Genomic DNA, 17958 nt, shown 5'->3' with positions numbered 1-17958 from the left:
GTTCGTGGCTTGAGCAACTTGAATGTAGCCACTTCAGCGATTACTTGGAAATCACTACACCCCATGATGTTGCGCGGGGCTCCACCAAGTCCTCGACGTCGAATATCCAGGCACTAGCGGCCTTCACGACGCGCTTGGGCCCCTGCCATTTGATTGCCAGTTTGTTCGGGGCTGCGACAACCGACGCGACCAGCACAAAATCGCCAACGGCGAAATTCGGAGGCTTGGCTCGAGCAGCACGACGGGCACGCGCCTGCATCCAGCGCTGATCACCAATGCCTGCCACATCTCTGTGCATGGCTTCCAACGCCTCGGCGGTTGACGATAGTTGCTCCTGGAGCTTTGCCTGCAGTGTTCCTGCATCCATTTCGGGGACAGATCTGGACGAAAAGATCGTTGACAGCGGGGTGGTGGCCGGAAGTCCCATGAACACGGTGACCGGAGCCCGCCCGCCTAATTTGTCGGATGGCTGATGGTTCAAAGCTGCTTGCACCATCCCAACGATGCTTTCCCATTTCGCAGGGGAGAGTTGTCGCTCGCTTAGCAGCGCTCGCATGCACTTCAACAGCAGTTGATTTACCACTTCCACCGTGCCATTTGCCCACGGGCAGTAGGCTGTGGTGAAGTGGTGGTTGGCACCGACAGTCTTGGCGAGTTCTTCGATGACTTGATTCTTGAAGTGGGCTCCTTGATCGGAGACCCACTGTTTCACAAAACCATAGCGGTTGAACCATGTTTGCAGCGCCGCAGCGCAAAAACTGGCGTCCGGGTTCGCCGTTGTCCACAGCTCCACGAACCCGCTAAAATCGTCCTTCATCACTAGTATATACTTGTTGCCCGAGTCTTCATCTTCTGGTAGGGTGAGGTAATCAAAATGCAGCACCTCGTTTGGTGCGGTGGCGTGTATCGCTGGGCCGTATGGGCGTGGCTCTCGTCCATCACGCGTCGCGACGCAATGAATGCATGACTTCACAAACCGAGACACATCCTCGCGGAGTGTGGGCCACCAGCACCAAGCAGAAATAGCCGACACAGTGGTGCGTTCCCCTCGGTGCCCGCTGTGCCCCGCATGCGCCACGACACAAATCCTCGAGATGAGATTGCCGTTACCTGGGATCCAGACTCTGTCACCTCCAAACACATAACACGCCTTACTTTCGTTCCACGTGACCAGCTCTGGCCTTGATTCCTGGAGTCGCTGAGTGGCGCAGATCTCGGTGAGCGTCGGCCACTCGAAAGAACTCTCTGTGAGCGGCGCTACAGGCGGCACAACCACTACTTGACACACTCGAGCGACCGTCAAATCGATGGGAGTCGTCGGGCTGCCCCACCTGCTCAGCAGATCTGCCCAGACGTTGTCTTCTCAACGAATGTGTTCGATGATGTACCGATACGTAGTCATAGTCATTGACCAGCGCTGGAGCTTGGTACCTCTGCATACGCTGTCAGTTGCGAACGGATTGAACATATAAACCAGGTTCCTGTGGTCGGTTAAGATATGAAAACCTCCGGAACGTAGCAGCAAATACTCCAGCCGTTTTGCCGACTCGACAATCGCGTAGGCATCTTTCTCGATAGTAGGCCACTTGAGCTGCGCTCCTGTGAATTGACCACTCAGGAAAGCAAGCGGACCATGCTCCTGCTCACTCAACGGCTTACCCAGGTCCTGCTCAGGCACCTGAGTGCAAATGGCTCCCCATAAGTCTTGCGACGCGTCGCAGAACAGGCACACGGCTCGAGCGGGATCCGGGTGTGCGAGAGGCACCATCTTCAACAGGGCCTTGCGAACCAGCCCCAACGCATCCACATGCACGCGACTCCAGCCAATTTCCTTGAGAGGGATCTTGGAAAGTTGCTTTGATTTTCGGCTTCCGGTCTTTGTCGCGGCAGCGTCCACAATGGCCAGTAGTGGTGCGGCAAGGGCCGCGTACTGCGGGATATGTTGCCTCATCCAGTTGATAGCACACATTAGCTGCTGTAGTTCGCCGGCATTCGCGGGGTCCGGCATCTCGGCCAGGCCTTGCACCCTCGACGGGCAGTGACGGACACCTTCCAACACCTCCAGGAGGTTGACATGGTCAGCCGCGTAGCCCAAGATGTCGTCAAGCCAGGCAAGCACGCCGTTGTAGAGGACGGGTCGAAACACCTCCTCGACCACGTGCTGGCAGTAGGCAACAGAGTCTGTCCCACACATCGACACCCTTGTAGGTGTAATGATTCCCCTATGCGTCATGATGGATAACATCTCCTGAGAGGCGGGGTCCAATGGCAGCTGCCAGTATCCCCGAAACCAGTCAAGCGTGAAGTAGCAGGTCGATCCTTCCAGCAATCCGAGGGCTGACTCCAGGATAGGCATCGGCCACAGGATTGGCTCCGTCCTAGCATTCACCGCTCTCATGTCCACAGTCATTCGGTAGGTCCCGGGCTCGCTCTTGGAAAGAATACGCGGGGGAGATGCCCAGCGACTCGAAGGGCTGATGAAAGCTAGGCCGTTATCCAGCAGATCTTGCACGTGCTGGTCTAGGTATGCCATGTGGGCCGGCGGGTATTGCCGAGCACTGCTCCTCACGGGAGTGGCGCCTTCACGTAGCCGGATGCGAAGCGGTTCTACCCGCACTGGAGGGTCCTGTCCAAACTCCACACGAAACACATCCTGGTAGTCCTGGAGTATGCACTTCAGCCGCGCGACTTCAGCAGGAGCTAATCCTGCTTCTGCGGCCTCGACGACCCAATCCGCTAGAATTGCGGCAACCGGCGCTTGAGCATTGTCACCCGCAGCTCCTAGGTCTGGCGTCGCCGCTCGCAGTTCTGCATCATCGATCTCGACAGCCGTTGGCAGTGCTTGGGGAGGGGGAGATTCTTGAATGAGATGGATGGCACCTCCGTCGGTGCCACTGAGGTCCTCCATATCCCAATCGCGGCTGGTGTCACACGCTTGCGCCAGGATAGCGTCCACTGAATAGCCGAGTCGTTCCATTACTGGACGGGACAGCACCAACGTAGACTTCTCTTCGTCGCGCTCGAACACCCACGCTGGCGTGTTGCGCAATAGCAACGGGCCCGCTGTTGTCTGGACTTGGATAGAGCCGAACCGGACACGCTTGGTGACTTCGAAATGACTGCCATCAAAGGTAGCCAGCAGGCAGGGATTGCACATTTCTTCTTGCACCGTAACACCTCGACGCTGCAGCTAGCGTATCAATCCTCGGCTCGCCCCGTTAACATCCGCTCCCGAATCGAGCAGCACGCTCCCCAGGTCGAGGACATTCTCCAGGCGTGCCAGGCAACCACTCCCGGGCTGCAGGGGGACCTCTCGGAGCTGTAGGGCCTTGACGTGGTGGACTGGAGCAGCGGGCGCTGCTACTGATGGCACGCGTTTTTCCGCCATTCTCGCAGAAGCTGCTCTGCTTCCCCGGCACCGGCGCGGGGACAATCTTTCACTCGTTGTTCCTCGCTACCACACTCCAGGCAGGTCCGCTTGCGGCGTGCCGGAGGTGTCGCTTTTACCGGGGCAGCTCTGGTAGGCGGCGGACCTGGTTTCTTAGCGGGCAGCTTACCCGGAGGTGAAGCCTTGGGACTCGCTCGAGGATCCCAGCGCACGTACTCCTTGCAGCTGGTGCGCAGCCACTTGATAAACGCCACGACGTCCTTAGTGAGGGGCCTGTTTGACTCCCGGGCCAGCCCGTTCTTCACTGTGCGCCGAAATTGATCGGGGGCCAGGGCATCCGTGAGGTAGCCGACGATCTCCTTCGGCTCCTTCTCCACCATCCACTCCATGTTCTCCTTCTCGAGGAGTTGGTACATCTCATGCGCAAGATTCGAGACACGCGAATCTGCATCCGCCAACTGGACGTCCATGGCGAGCTTGGTGCTCATAAGTGCCTTTACCTTGTCAAAATCGAGCTCACCCGAAATGCGCCCTTCCCAAAAGTAGTTGATCCAATCCTCCTCGGTGATGTCGTCGAGTGGCTTGCAGATGTCAAACAGCGCGATAAGGCGACGACGCTCATCTTCGACACACGCGCCCACAGGCATACGGAAAGGCCGAAAGAATGCCGTCTCCAAGGCGGAAAGCTGCCGACAGTACGCCTCATACTTCTTCATGAACGTCTGCTTGTCAGTCGATGTAAAGCCCCGGAACACCGGTGGGACTGGTAGAGTTGGCATGGTCTGCACACGCTTACTTGGCGGTGTTTCTTCTTTCTCCTCAGCGGGCACGCCGTCGCCGTCGCCGCTCACGTCCACAATGTCGATGTCCACGTCGCCGGGATAATCACGTCGCGGCAGCGCAAAGGGGCCACCAGCATGAGACGAGAAGCGTGGACGAGGACGGCGGGGATTAGCATCTTGAGTCGCCGATGTCGTCGCGGTTGGTAGGGGACCTGTGGTCTGGCCTTCACCAGCCTCCACAGGGAGTTGCGGGGCCAGGGGTTCAGCTGGCGGGTCTTCACCGTCATGAATTGTGAACCCAGACATCACGGAGCGAGGGGTTCAGCGGTGACTTGCACAGTTGGGAAAGCGCTTGCACAGCGGTGAGTCGACTTGCACAGCGGTGAGTCGACTTGCACAGCCGGAGAGGGTAACTTGCACAGCGATGGGTCGACTTGCACAGCCGAAGAGCGAAGCTTGCACAGCGGTCCTTTGCAATTAGTACACAGTACTAAAGCTAGCTTTGTTCTGCGCCCCCGGTGTTTGGGCCGGGGCTTGTGGCCAAGAAGGTAAGTTGCAGAGTGAGTGAATTAGAGAGCTTAGAAAACATGCAGTTGAGACCTTACGAGCGGAACCTCCGTGGCCGTGCCTTCGTCCTGCAGGGCCTCCATGGCCTCGTGTCCTTCTCGTGGGGGGACAATCACAGATGACATGTATCCAGCTTGGTATCCGTCACCCAGGTGAGTCATCTTTGTTGACCAACACCGTTCCTGATGCTCATCATCTGGGGGCGTCATCTGGCTGGCCGCCAGAACAGTATCCTCGTTCGCTATCGTGGACGTGACCCTGAATTGGCAAGCTCGAAACTTCAATCGCATCTCCTGGTTCGGCTTCCTAATGGATGTTTTCGTTGTGTTATCGAATTCTTGAAACCAAGAAGATTTTAGTTCCTTCAGCGAGTTCTATGAGCCCAACGGTGAATTAATACGGAATGTGGTAAATAATCTTGAAATTAATAGTCAATCTAAAATGTGTGAGTTGAGTGTCTGCTAGTTTGTGGAGGCGTCCACGAATCTTTGAAGTGTCTCCATGGCAGCTTCTACTGACGGACCTTCGCAGCTTTGCTGCATTCTCAAAGCTTGAGCCTGCATCATACTCTGCTGCTCTTGTAAATGTTCAAGCAGTTTTGTAGTCGCATCTGTAAGTTGCTGCATTTGTGTTTGGTGTCCTCGGAGGAGTACAAGTCCATAAAACAGCAAACCCAATAGTAACCACTGCATAAGTGACCGCGGCGACTGCGCAATATCCACAACACTCGATCCGGTAGATTCCGTTTTAGAAGACGCTTGGTCTTCTATGCTTGTAGGACTCTCAAGCTTAGTCTGTGCACGTTTGCGTACCGGGTGAACGGCGCTCCCTGGTTCAGACTCGAGTTCATTAAAACTGTCAGCAGACAACGCCTTGAGTGTCGGGGAGAGCGGAACGACACGATTCCTTTGGGACTCCAAGAACTCGATCGCTTGTTTCGCCCAAGACTCGAGTGCCTCCTTAGATTCCGATCGCGTGGACGAATTAATCTGAGACTTGAACCACGTCGCCTTAAGAAAATTCACCACCAGTCCCACTTGTACGTGACAGTAATTGTTACCATCACGGGAGAAAACATAGCGCATTTCCACTTCGAAGTAGTCACTAAACGGGATTTTGCTCATCCGGTTTAACTCCGTGATGACAAAGCGATCCCATTTGTCCCCACCATGTGAGCTCTTATCCAGACGGAATCGCTGCGTTCTCGTGCATCCAGCATACGGTGGTAAACCGGGGAACGAGGTCTTGGGTGGGTGTTGAGAGCGCACAATGCGATAGAGCGTATAGTCGTCCTCTTTCGAGATCTCAAAGCCCTTTCGAATCTCCGCAGTCTTAACAGCGTCATTCTTGTCAATAGGTTTCCACGACTCAATGTCGATGTCAATATCGCGTGCTTTTTCCATGTTCGAGTGCGAGAATTCCTGACCAGGACCATCATTCCACAAGAGATCGAAGACTCGTTTAACGTCTGCACGCATTTCGCAGTCCAGAAGAACCGTCATCTTCTCAAGAAGCGGATCCGGAGGCAGCGGCTCGAACGGTTCTTCGTCACTTGTCGTTGATTTGTCATCAGTATGACCATCCTCTCCAATGTCACTAAGAGGGACGTCGGTGTCGTCGTCATCGTCGTCGTTTATGAACCCCACGGTCGAGATAGCAGACGAAGACGACAACGGCGGGTTGGCTGAGGCCCCGCTACTCCCGATATGCTCGGAAATCAACTTGTACGAGCGTCTGCGATCCAGCGCTTGTCTGCGCAGTTCCTTGGAGCTCGGAGACTTCCCTGGACCCGAATCTTTCAGCTTGCTGGCCTCCTGGTACGCTCGGATAAGCTGATCTAACCGCAAGAAGCAGGTATCGCGTAGCCCGTTAAATTCGGCCAGAAAGAACGTCTCCTTCCGCTTCGTCTTGACTTGCAACCCATTGATATAGTAGAACTGTGGCTTCAGTAGCGATACAATCTGGGCGTACGCTACTTTACGCTTCTTAGCGTCCACGTAACTCTGGAAGCACAGACGCTTCCGAGTAAGCACCAAATGGCCGTAAAACGGGGTCGTCTCGAGGAATAGAGCGCAGTTAAAGATCGACACCGGGGCCTCATCTTCTGACAACTCAAAGTCGCGGACTATCACCTCATTGCTCGGTGGTTGCAGTCCGCTCCACGTGACGCTCGTGCTCTTTACCTGTTTCTGGAAGTTCTGGATACGATGAAAGCAACCGTCGCACACGCGCAGTTCTCCTCGTGTTAGATAGGCTTGATACGGCACGATGATTGTCTTGGTAGTGCAGTTAGCGCAGAAGGAGCCACCGCAGTTGCGACAGTGGTGTCGGCCTTTAGACAGTAGCGAGCCAATGTCCTCGCGACAGGATTCGCACGCGTACATGTTGGCGAATGGCGGTGGAGGCAGGTTGGAGTTCATCACTACAACGTTCAGAGCTTCCAGATCTTCTTCCACGACACTACCCATTGATTTTTTAGGGGTCATGGGCGCTGGTATGTTGCGGAACAGCAACTTGTCGATCAAATTGGACGAACTGGAGTCCGACCTGGCTTCCAGTTCGTCCTCTTTGGCGATAATAGAAGCATTCTTTGGAGATAGAATGGCTTTAAGAGCCAAGTTGTCACTGGGTAGGAAGATCTTTAGGTTCGTGTCTCCACGTAGTGGGTTATTGACACGGGCATGTGCAGACACGTGGCGGTGTAATGATGCAGCGGACGAGGCCGAGCCGGCGCCACTGGACGTCGATAGCGACGAGCACGACGCAGCACGTGACGTCTCCACGAAGTGTTCGTGAGTTTGCTCCAGCTGCTGCAAATGCGATGCCACCGAGTCGTCTGGATGCTCGTTAGTGGCTGCGTCTTCGTCTCTGGACGTGGCGGTGGCGTCGAGCTCCTCGTCCTCGTCTTTTGGCTCCGGGAATTGCTGCATCTGTAGAGCAGACATGGACTTGGAATGCGTTAAGCTCGTTGCGGTCTCTGGAGCCTCTAGACGCTGCTCGGACCGTGAGCGCTTGGGCGACGTGGCCACGGTCTCCATTGAGATATCGACGCTGAGAAGGATCCTGGAGAGGATAAATGCAGCTGAGGTTAATCCTGCAGACAGCACGTAACGGATGCGGCTCCACGATCCCAATGGGAAAGTAATATCAGGAAGGAGTGTAGTGGCCGTTGTCTAGCGCGTGTACTGATTGCCATGACGACGCATGTATCCTCGGCCTGGAAGCACTCGCGCATGTAACAGACAATGTGTGAGCGCTGGATAAATCTGTGACGTGAAATGGTGTGGTGCACGTAGAAGAAATAACGCAACTCAGTAGCTTTGGTGGTCTTATTCCAAGGAGAATGTGTGGTGATATACTGTTTTAACGAGAACACTGTTTTTGCGACACTTTGTGGTCAGATAAGGACACTTGCATCGTGCCGTCGAAGGAGGAGAAAGCGACCGACATAAATAAAGCATGGCCGTGGTACATTTGCTCTGCGCGGCATGCATCGCTAGGTCGCGAGAAAGAGAGCGAACAAGTGCGAATGATGATCTTGTCGCGCAGGGCTACTGCACATTTCTGTCAGTTGTGTAGTTTCGCGTTGTTCAGCTGAAACAGCCTTGGATCCGTTATCATAGGTTATTAGACCAAACGAGGTGTTAGGTGAACGGAATTTTAGTTAATCTAGTTGAAGTGGTCTTTCATGTGGTCGATAGAGTGACGGTGATAGGAGGATATTCGAAAATAGAGGTTTTCCCAAGCAGCAGAGCTCTTTACTGAAGACGACGATTTGCGGCGGGGAAAGACAGACGCGCAAGGATACATGCAAGGATCTCGCTGAGCAGAGACAAAATGAGAGCATCGCGGTCTCGAGAGGACTCTTGCAATGCCGATGTTGTCACAGGGTTCCACTCGTGGATACTGGCTATGAATGATCATCACCTGGGCGAGCGGAAGTGTGGTTGAAGGCAACTGCAACAATCGCGGACTGCTTGACGAGGCTGATGAGTGCGCGGCTGAACAATAGGAAGCTTGACTGACACGTGAAGCCGTATCCGGTAGGAGCTTCTGCCTCTCGGTCACTTCAATATTTGTCTGGCGAAGACGTAGCAGCAAGCCATCCACCAGCTTGGGGCGGATGCTGCTGGCGCTAACTTTAAGAGTAGCCATGCTTAGTTTGAAGTTCCATGACATTGCAACTACCGAAAACATGAACGGTTGGCTCGAAAAACTCTTTGAACTGCATCAGAGTACCCGGATACTATCCAGATATTTTGTTATAAGCGATAAAAAACGAGAGTTACTGTCCAAGCCCTACAAAGCCGTTTGCCACTTAGGTCGCAAGTGATCATTCACCGACCGGATAAGCGGCGCCGAAGCGTGGGCCGAGTTGCCGCGGCCGCCATGCAAGTTCTCGTCCAGTGTGAAGCACATGAGCAGCATGTTAATCGACGTCTCGTAAATCTACAAAATGTCACTAGGTTAGTATGGTAAATTACATTACTATCGTCCAGAAACTACCAGCTCACCGTCATAAAAGCGTGTGCTACGCTGTAGGAGAAGAGCATGATGACAATCAGCGGTAGAATAGGCGAAGGAGCCTAAAGTCACAGGACAGCGTGAAGATCAGATCGGAGTATCCTAAAAATCCACTCAACCTCTGCCACGTACATCTTCAAGGAGGAACCACGCTATGAGTCCCGTGGTGGTGCATACGATCAGTTTACCGAGGAGAACCGACGCATGCCCGATCCGACTAAGTGCTCCGACCCGGATCAAGTTGGACGAAATCAACGTGTACGCCATCTTACGAATAAAAAATATCCCGTCAGTACTGATCAAGAAAATCGTTGCTTAAAGCAGTACCTTTCCAGATGTGTAGAAATCCGTGCCTTGGATCGCAGTGACGTACACTGCTTCCTTGCAAATGTACTTGAGACAATGCTTAAAGCACCAAATACAGCACTAAAGAACACAAGGTATAAGAATCATACAACCACCTCAAAAAAAAAAAAAAAATACGCACGTACACAGCAGCATTTGGCGGCGAACTCCGTGACTGCGTTGGCGTCAAATTCGTTCTTGTTTTCGAGGTACAAGAAGAACGAGCGGATGTGTTCTACCGGCGCTACCGATGCCGAGCTCAACGCTAACGTTCCGAGGTGATACTTGATCGTCGTATGCGCTGAATAGGATACTGGATCGGGTTCTTCAAACTCCTTCAGACCCGTGATTCTGTTCTCCGGTGAGAAATACCATAACGACATCGCAGTAGCCGTGATCATCTCTCCAATTGCCAGCACGAAATTCACCGACCAGTACATGCCCCAGAGATGATAGAGAAACAGCCACCGTAACTTGGTACTCACTTGGAATGACTCCGTAACCACACGGATCGTTGACGGTGAAGTAGCTGATATAGTCGCGATACGACTCGAAGTCTCTCCAGCTCCGAAGATGCAGACAGTGACGAGAATGCCCCAGCCGAACAGCAACACGAGCAGCACGTAGGAGATGAACGGGAGCACCAGAAGCCTCTTCAGTTGGGATAACGCTCTTGCTGCATGGGAAATAAAGGCGCCAGCTAGTAGGAGTCGAGACATATTGACCATTGCAAACAGGAAGAACAGAATGGCAGCGCAGCACATGACGACTGCACTGATCTGCAGCGAACTTAGCATAACGGGGTCGTTCTCGTACGATAGCGGGTCTGACGCCGCATGTAGCAGTCGATAACTGCAGTATACGAGCGTTGATTCAATTGCTGCAGTCGATAACAGTACGCTAATGCAACCGCAATACCGTAACAGCACCAAATACAGCCCCGCTGTCGATAAAGAGATGGCTGTCGCGATCATTAGAACCTGCCAGCACTGTAACCGATAGCGTCAGCACCCTAAAACCCATTAAATTGTGAGACACGTTTCCTTACATTTCCTAGTGCACCCACAAAGCGCCCTAACGTGTCCTGTAATTGTCGGATCATCACCTGTTCCGAATTTACTGAATACCAATACAAAGCGTTAATATCTGCACAATTATTATCACTTCCAACCGCTACCAACCTTCCGTCGGTGCACACACGTACGCCCATCGATGAGTAGCGTACGATGTGAACTGAATTCGGTGCATTTCGCGCGATCCATTGACTCTTTTCCCGGATTCCAAGGGTAAATCCACTGTCATGATCTCTCCATCTCTGCGGGGACATCTATCCACGCAGAAGCCGAAATCCGGATTCTCCATGTAGTCTGGGAAGTACACGAACTGATGCTGCCCACACGGTTGACCCTGGAAGTCCACGCCGCTTTTTATCTCCTTGGCGAAGCTCACATTACTCTTGTGTGTGAAGGCAGTGATGGCTAGTGCCACCATCCCGATCCAGTAGGTGGCGAGACAGCCCAGGAAGAAGATGTCGGTGCACTGGCGACGATGCTGTTCACTCTGGTGGATGCTGCGTCGCAATTGATCGGAGGAATGGCCGGTGCTGGGCGATAGAGCGGCGGCTGTGCGTCTACCCGGACTTCCCGGTCCGAGCAGCGGCTGACGTTCGCCCAGTAACTCACCGCTTGCCATGCTGCTGTTGCTGTTGCTCCTGCTGCTCTGGCTGTGGTTGAATTCCTCGCGGTTGCTGAGCCACGGCGACGACATGGGCATCAAGTGAGCTCTTCGGCGTGGAAGGAACAATGAAAACTGGAAAATAGTATCTTGAGCGACATGACTACAAAAAAGGGTACGTTAACTTGGTGGGTGTAAGGACTCTGATTTGGTAGAAGGACCCACTTATGGTAAATAGTACGAATTGTTGACTCACATCAAACCTCGCAATATTCAGCTTCTTGAGGCATACTATCTTAACAATTTTGTGCAGGTACTTGTCACAAAGGATGACCTACCAGTTGATAGCATGCAAGCAAGTGAACTCACCCGATCTGTCGACGCTGCATATTATTAATAAGTGAAGGCCTTCAATGTTCGCCGCATAATTTCAGTCACAATAATACACGGTGGGAAACGAATCTCTTCAAACGATTCATTTCAGGAACACCAACGATTTTTTGCTCCGGAACAAGTGTGATAAGTTCGTCCTTTGTACTCGGTATCATGATCGTTTCACAAAACAGTGTAACCTGAAAACGAGAATACATGTCTAGCCTATCGTGTACTTACCAACAGTGGTAGTGCATGTGACATATCGAGATAGGAACATGTACAAGTACATGCATATTATATGATGCACGTGCTTTACTGAAAGTATTTGTTTTGCATGTGCCATTATTACACAATACTAGTACTCCGGAGTATTACATGCATGTACGATCGCGCTCCAGCGAGCAGGACGTCATGTTGTTTATGACCTATGTCAGCATCGTAATCGAGGCTGCTGTTAATCAAGAAACTTAGAAATAAATCCATGTGGATTTCATTTTTGTCGATTGAACAAAACCTTGGTACTGTGCAATAGCAAATTGAGATAATTACTATGAATACCGAAATACCACTGGCCTACATTATGTCACAGACAAATTCACGGGATGTCGTCCCGCCAATCTCTGATGCTACTTTTCATTGTCAAACTGAAGTAAAGCGAACAAACAACGTGCTAACAAACAACGTGCTAAACATACGAGAATGCGGATGTGTAACAAGCGTCTTTACTGCCTCCCGGCTTACGGTGCAAGCCCCTGCGTGATTAATCAGAGACGCACCAGTCAGTCATGTCAGTCATTCCACATTTTGCCGCTCGCCGCCCACTGCGTTCTGTCTCAATACGCAATGAAGACTTACTCCACCGTTGCTGGGGCATGCTACATGCTGGTTTGCATGACCCCGACTCATGCCGTCGAACGCAAGTTGGTTCTAGGAGGAGACATCGTCCCAGCTGGCACCAAGACTTATACGACTGGTATTCGCAGAACTGCTAGCGGTAACAATGTCTGCGGTGGAACTCTAATTTCGCCGACTCATGTGATCACCGCGTCACACTGCGGCAGTAACTACGACATTCGCTGGGTGTCTGTGGGCTCGCACTACATCAACGGCACTATCGATGGCGAGCAGATCAAGGTCGTGTCCATCATGAACAGCCCCAACTACGAGTCCGGCCAATTTCCCAATGACTACGCTATTCTGGAGTTAGCGAAGCCCAGCTCCTTCAGGCCCGCTAAGCTTGCCGCTGCTGATGACTCGGATTATGCCCCGGGTAAGCCCGCAATGATGTTCGGATGGGGTTATACCGCAGATCCCGCAGCTAACGGCACTGTGTCCTACGAGCTTCGAGGCGTAGATCTCCCTCTGTGGGACGATGAAAACTGCACGAAGAAAATGGACACGGACAGCTCGATGATTTGTGCTGGAGGAATTGCGAACAAGGACTCGTGTGAACAGGACTCAGGCGGGCCGCTTATCCTTGAAACGGGATCGCAAGACGTTCTGATCGGTCTGTCGAGTTGGGGGCCATCACCTTGTGGCTATCCGGGTGCTCCTGGTGTGTATGCGCGCATCTCACACGCTCGTCCATGGATTGATTCCATCATCAACGGGACCTGTCTTGCCTAAGAGAGAGAGATGTTTTACTTCGGCTATGTTGAAGGGCTCTTCAGTAGCTTGCTCTAACATGGCAACAGTGATGTGCAAGCCTTCCGAAAAATACATTGAAGGGAAAATGTTACTGCAAAATTTGTACTGAATTATCTCCAAAGCCGCACTTCGCACAGAATTGCTCTGGATTCTATGCGACTAAAGCTTTGTTGTCGTCATGGACGTAAGGTACATGTAGTGCCCTCAGATAACTTACATTTACTCATCTCCGACTGACAGAAGTTCGTGCTTCGTGGAGCAAGCATACTAAGTCGAGTCATCGTCAATTTCACTCCCACGGTAGTTCAAACCAACAGCGGCTGTTAACACAAAGCTGCAAAAAAAAAAAAACCAACGGATTCAGTGAAAAATAAGTTAACCTCGACAAAGCGATCCGACATTGACAAAAAAAGCATAAACTACGATGGCTCGTTATAGAGTTTAATATGCTGAGTTGGAGAAAAGGGAGCGCATTTTCAATTGTAGAAAGCTTGTTAGGTCAAAAGCAACAGTATAATCCTATTTTATTACCGCTGCATTTGTTCTATCCTATTTAAGTGCTCGGACTTGGGGGCTGATCTGTGAATTTTGTGATGTCGGGAAACGCAGCGACTGGTCAAGCTTGAGCGACAGGATTATGCCTGTTGGTGAACACGCTGGTTGAGAAGATCAACGTGTTCGCCCACCCCCGGCAAAGCCAAGAGACGTGAAGGAGAAGACTGTGTGCTGTGCCGAAGTGTTGAGGACGCGACTGCGTCCGACCCCCGATGAGTGCGAAGAAGAGCCTCCAATACTACCATCAGGCCGAGAGACCCACACCCTGATCGCTAAGTGCTCCACGCATCGACGTATAGTCATTAGTCATGAGAACACGAGTTACGGCCGTCGATAAACGTAACATATCCCCCATTTACAGAAACATCCAGCGATGTGCTGCCTACGTCATGTATCTCCCGCCGGCTGAACTGTGGCGATTGATGGATGGTTGTCAACCCCGATGGATACACCAAATATCGGATAAACTACGAATGTTACACGAAAGTTCACTTAACTGTAATCTTTTCCGGATGGGTCAACCTTCATGGATAATATATATATCCAAAAGGTTAGTGTTTAAAACAAACCAATAGGTAGAGAACGGGAATATATATATCGTGTTGAGAAGTACTCCCTCCAGTCCGAAAGACAATGGTCACTGCAACGTTGGTGTGTCCACATAATTATAATAACTTCTTTATTGGACAAAATTAGACGTTTCAATTTGTTGGCTAGAAGCCATTAATTCAGTTGCCGGCGTGGACTGCGTCAAAACTCGCGCTAAAAATCTATTTTCTTCGACTGTCCTAGAACACACCCGTACCCAACATGCCCCACTCACCCAACGCCACGGATCTTCCTTTATCCGTGAGACTGGAGATCGTATTGTTTCTATCTGATATGAAAGCTTCCACAGGGAGATATATCGGACGCAGCAGCACGCTTCGTTTGCCACCGCAACACCGTGTACAACTGTGGTGTAGTCATTCCACTATTGCCGTCCAGCGGCGTAGCAACCGCGGTCGTCCCCCGCCTTAACCGACGGGGAGCTCGCGGCCAAGATTGAGGCGGAACCATTGGCCAGTCGTACCACGCTGCGTGGTTTTGTAGCTTCGACAGGGGTCGCACGCACCCAACTTTCTCGGGGCTTAAAAGAGAACAGCATCCTCAAGCGTGTTACCGTCGAGCCGAAACCGCTGCTGACGCCCGAGCAAATGGCAAAGCGCTGCGAGTTTGCTCGGTCAGTGTGAAGAAACTTTTTGGTAAATATTTTGAGGCCCGTCCCCGGTATGATTGTCACAAGCGCATGATTTTGACGGCAAGGTGGGAATTTGGCCTGTAGTGGAGACTAAGCTGGCCATTCGCAGCAGCAATTACCGACCGAAGGGCACTCCAGTCGCGACCCGATCGAGATGACGGGAGATGTATACGAGCCCATGCTGATGCAGAATGTCATTGACGCCATCAAGCGAGTTTCGCCAGGTAAGTATTTTTGCATTACTAGTGGCTGTTAATTTATTATTAATTTTATTATATTAACATAATTACGCTAATTTTTTTTGTTTATATTTGTGCAACAACCGAGGAGCATGTAATCATACAACAGGACAATGCCACTCCCCATCGTGCCTCAGATCGGCTGCAGCAGAAAGCAGTCGCAACAAGGGATGGTTGGTCGATTAAGATCATCAACCAGCCGCCGCAAAGCCCGGGCTTCAACGTCGCTGGTTCAACTCGTTGCAGTTCTTGCAGTACACAAAGCAGCTCCGCGATGTTGACGGGCTCATTAAAGGTGTTCGTGCTGCGTTTGAATAGATGGACGGTGCCACCACGAACAAGTGCTTTCTTCCGCTGCAAAGTGTACTCGAGGCGTCGATGCGTATTCGCGGTGGCAACTGTTACAACAATCCCCAATTAAAGAAGGACGCACTGATAAGAGCTGGAAATCTACCACGCTGTCTACCGTGTTCTGCTGAGGCTTTCCAGATGTCTCTCTAGAAGAAAACGTTAGTCTAGTAACGGTAATAATCAACTAATATTAGCTTCGTTCTGATTGGATAGTCTCCAACAGTGCTGTATGCTTTATGACCATTGACTTTCGGACCGGAGGGAGTATGAATAATCAAAGGATGACAACGTCGCTACAATCCCGGGTAGAACTCTGGATATTAAATGCAAAGATTAGATTATTTATAGAAGGCAATGTGTTTCCTAATCAGGAACGGATGGATCAACATCACGGATCATATAATTATCCTGGGACGTTTCAACTTCAAAACAGCAAACCCAAGTTCAATGTGTCAAAAAGTAAAGTCAAAATAACAACCTCGCAAAAATCAACATAATCAAATAAAATCTATTTTAACAGGAAATGGCCAAGTGCAGTGCTTGAATGGCTGGAAGCTTGAGTTTCGCATGTTTCGATGCCAAATCGAATCACTCTCTATTTGCCTCCAAGCCCCAAAGCCCTTCCTTCCACATTCTACGATGTTCTACGACGACACCACCATTATGCGCGGTCTCCAAACCACCCGTGCCGGCCAAAACGGGCGGACCTCGCATCCAAAGCACGACGTCAACCAGCGTACGGCATACCACTGGGTCAAAACTGTGGTGAAGCGCAAACAAGAGTTATTTTGACCCCATGCTGCCGGTCGAGAAGATCCGCCCAGATCAGGTGGGATACGAGCGATCGAGGGTCGTGGTGCCCGATCGCAGCGGGAGATGGACGCCAGTAGTGGGACACGAGCGGGGAGCAGCTGGATGATCGAGGAAGAGACGCAGACGGCTCGACGACGAAGGAACGGCCCGACACAGAAACGATCGCCACGACTGGATATGGCAGGGATCAAGTTTGGGACTGAGGCCTATGTGGTGTAACAGAACACACATATACCGTCAGATGTGTATTCCTTACACAAACCACAACATATTGCCGAGTTAGGTCGGCGCTTGTATGGCCTGCGCAGAGGGTTGTGCCCTCGCGGTTCGGCCCACCGGACAGGTTTGAGATCTCGCTATCGCCGAGTTCCGACTAACCAAGGCAGATCTTCCGCGGCTCAGTCGAGTTCGATTCGACTGTCATCGTGCACAAAATATTCTGAGCCCTCTACCAAAGGATGGACGTCGGCGCACGAGCGCCTTTACAGGTCACCGAGGAAAAGGCTACTCTGCTAGAGGTGTCACGGCACCCGGGCTGTACGGTGTACCGGCCCACCAAGCTCGGCGAGGCTTGTTCTCTCTTCGAGCTGAGCGAGACTTCTTATGCCCTTCCCGGGCCAACCTAATCTCTTGACGCTGCCAGTGGAGTATCCTACAAGTTATTCCTCTCGAGTATCAACGGTAGACTGTGCAGGGACTTACATGAGGAGTGAACGAGTGTCTTTGACTAGGAAAATTCTGCTCTGTTATATGCTATCTTTCGGGGGGGGGGGGCTTTTGAGCTCCTCCTACCTTCTCCTATGCTTCCTTTAGCTGAGCTTGGCGACCGTTGCACCCAGCGGCAATCCGGATAATGGTACTCGAACGAACCGCTGGGTCCGTAACGTGACCCATAGCTCCTAAGCCGTTTCTGGCTGTTGTTTAATACAAATGTGGGCAGAAGGTGAAAATCCCTACATCATAACTACAGGACCGACGATACGTAGGAGGCTACCGATGGCTGAAGACCAAGGACTATTGCAGTGGACTAAGACGCGATTTGACCCGGGAGGGATGTTTTATTTAGATTATAATCGTCCTGCACCGTCGAGGGACCGCCGATCTCGCTCGACCGATCGACGATGACGGAGGACACCGAAGATAATCGAGAGAGAAGACCTACTGACCAAGGGTGAACGCTTTCAACATCGACCACCCCTCTCCGGTGGAGCGATCAAGGTATTGCTATGGTTGAATATGATCATTTTTCCGACATCACTAGAAGTTTGTATAAAGTGTAGCAGCCAATAGAATTCAACTTGCGAGTTTTAAACCAATCATTCGACGTTATCAATGAAATTTTATCCAATAGTATAGCCAGGAAAATGGCAAGTCATGTACACCAGCCGTTCCGACGTATCGTGTCGGAATGCCCCGCAACATATCTATACCTCCTTGCAATAAGCAAGTGAAAAGCAT

The 17958-nt window shown here is 51.6% G+C and overlaps 8 protein-coding genes across 11 annotated transcripts; 3 read left to right on the top strand and 5 right to left on the bottom strand.

Annotated features, from left to right (window-relative positions):
• Positions 1-3360: 3360 nt before the first annotated feature.
• PPTG_10503 (hypothetical protein) lies at positions 3361-4476 on the bottom strand (the record flags this gene model as incomplete). Its single annotated transcript, XM_008905876.1, has 1 exon — positions 3361-4476. The coding sequence occupies one exon, from the start codon at positions 4474-4476 to the stop codon at positions 3361-3363; it is 1116 nt and encodes a 371-aa protein (XP_008904124.1).
• Positions 4477-4748: 272 nt separating this feature from the next.
• On the bottom strand, positions 4749-4898 carry PPTG_22728 (hypothetical protein; the record flags this gene model as incomplete). The annotated part of the gene is made up of 1 exon (XM_008905875.1): positions 4749-4898. The coding sequence occupies one exon, from the start codon at positions 4896-4898 to the stop codon at positions 4749-4751; it is 150 nt and encodes a 49-aa protein (XP_008904123.1).
• A 194-nt stretch (positions 4899-5092) lies between these two features.
• On the bottom strand, positions 5093-7970 carry PPTG_10502 (hypothetical protein). Its single transcript, XM_008905874.1, has one exon. It carries the CDS (start codon positions 7773-7775, stop codon positions 5199-5201), a length of 2577 nt encoding a protein of 858 aa, XP_008904122.1. The 5' UTR covers positions 7776-7970; the 3' UTR covers positions 5093-5198.
• Positions 7971-8893: 923 nt separating this feature from the next.
• On the bottom strand, positions 8894-11409 carry PPTG_10501 (hypothetical protein). Of its 4 annotated transcripts, XM_008905870.1 has the most exons (7): positions 10788-11409; positions 10655-10725; positions 9753-10595; positions 9589-9687; positions 9394-9528; positions 9252-9323; positions 8894-9186 (listed from the first exon to the last, which is right to left on the bottom strand). In XM_008905870.1, the coding sequence occupies exons 1-7, from the start codon at positions 11377-11379 to the stop codon at positions 9037-9039; spliced, it is 1962 nt and encodes a 653-aa protein (XP_008904118.1). In that variant the 5' UTR covers positions 11380-11409; the 3' UTR covers positions 8894-9036. The 4 variants fall into 4 exon arrangements, with proteins under 4 accessions (XP_008904118.1, XP_008904121.1, XP_008904120.1 ...); XM_008905873.1 differs by having other exon boundaries at positions 10655-11409; XM_008905872.1 differs by having other exon boundaries at positions 9394-9687.
• Positions 11410-12498: 1089 nt separating this feature from the next.
• On the top strand, positions 12499-13397 carry PPTG_10500 (hypothetical protein; the record flags this gene model as incomplete). Its single annotated transcript, XM_008905869.1, has 1 exon — positions 12499-13397. The coding sequence occupies one exon, from the start codon at positions 12499-12501 to the stop codon at positions 13279-13281; it is 783 nt and encodes a 260-aa protein (XP_008904117.1). The 3' UTR covers positions 13282-13397.
• Positions 13398-15288: 1891 nt separating this feature from the next.
• On the top strand, positions 15289-15837 carry PPTG_10499 (hypothetical protein; the record flags this gene model as incomplete). The annotated part of the gene is made up of 2 exons (XM_008905868.1): positions 15289-15321; positions 15655-15837. The coding sequence occupies 2 exons, from the start codon at positions 15289-15291 to the stop codon at positions 15835-15837; spliced, it is 216 nt and encodes a 71-aa protein (XP_008904116.1).
• A 726-nt stretch (positions 15838-16563) lies between these two features.
• PPTG_10498 (hypothetical protein) lies at positions 16564-16719 on the top strand (the record flags this gene model as incomplete). The annotated part of the gene is made up of 1 exon (XM_008905867.1): positions 16564-16719. The coding sequence occupies one exon, from the start codon at positions 16564-16566 to the stop codon at positions 16717-16719; it is 156 nt and encodes a 51-aa protein (XP_008904115.1).
• A 579-nt stretch (positions 16720-17298) lies between these two features.
• PPTG_22727 (hypothetical protein) lies at positions 17299-17394 on the bottom strand (the record flags this gene model as incomplete). The annotated part of the gene is made up of 1 exon (XM_008905866.1): positions 17299-17394. One exon carries the CDS (start codon positions 17392-17394, stop codon positions 17299-17301), a length of 96 nt encoding a protein of 31 aa, XP_008904114.1.
• Between the last annotated feature and the right edge of the window lie 564 nt (positions 17395-17958).

The sequence above is a fragment of the Phytophthora parasitica genome (genome assembly GCF_000247585.1).
Source record: "Phytophthora parasitica INRA-310 unplaced genomic scaffold supercont2.22, whole genome shotgun sequence".
In the NCBI taxonomy this organism is placed as follows: Eukaryota; Oomycota; class Peronosporomycetes; order Peronosporales; family Peronosporaceae; genus Phytophthora; species Phytophthora nicotianae.
Note: the sequence above shows the minus strand (reverse complement) of the source record. Positions and strands in the feature narration are given on the sequence as shown.

Coding starts and splice junctions, on each gene's coding strand:
- PPTG_10502 (XM_008905874.1), bottom strand. CDS start 7,775: ATGGAGACCGTGGCCACGTCGCCCAAGCGCTCACGGTCCGAGCAGCGT.
- PPTG_10501 (XM_008905870.1), bottom strand. CDS start 11,379: ATGCCCATGTCGTCGCCGTGGCTCAGCAACCGCGAGGAATTCAACCAC. Junction 10,596..10,654: donor TTGTGGGTGCACTAGGAAAT/GTAAGGAAACGT, acceptor TATCGGTTACAG/TGCTGGCAGGTTCTAATGAT. Junction 9,529..9,588: donor ATTTCTACACATCTGGAAAG/GTACTGCTTTAA, acceptor TTTATTCGTAAG/ATGGCGTACACGTTGATTTC.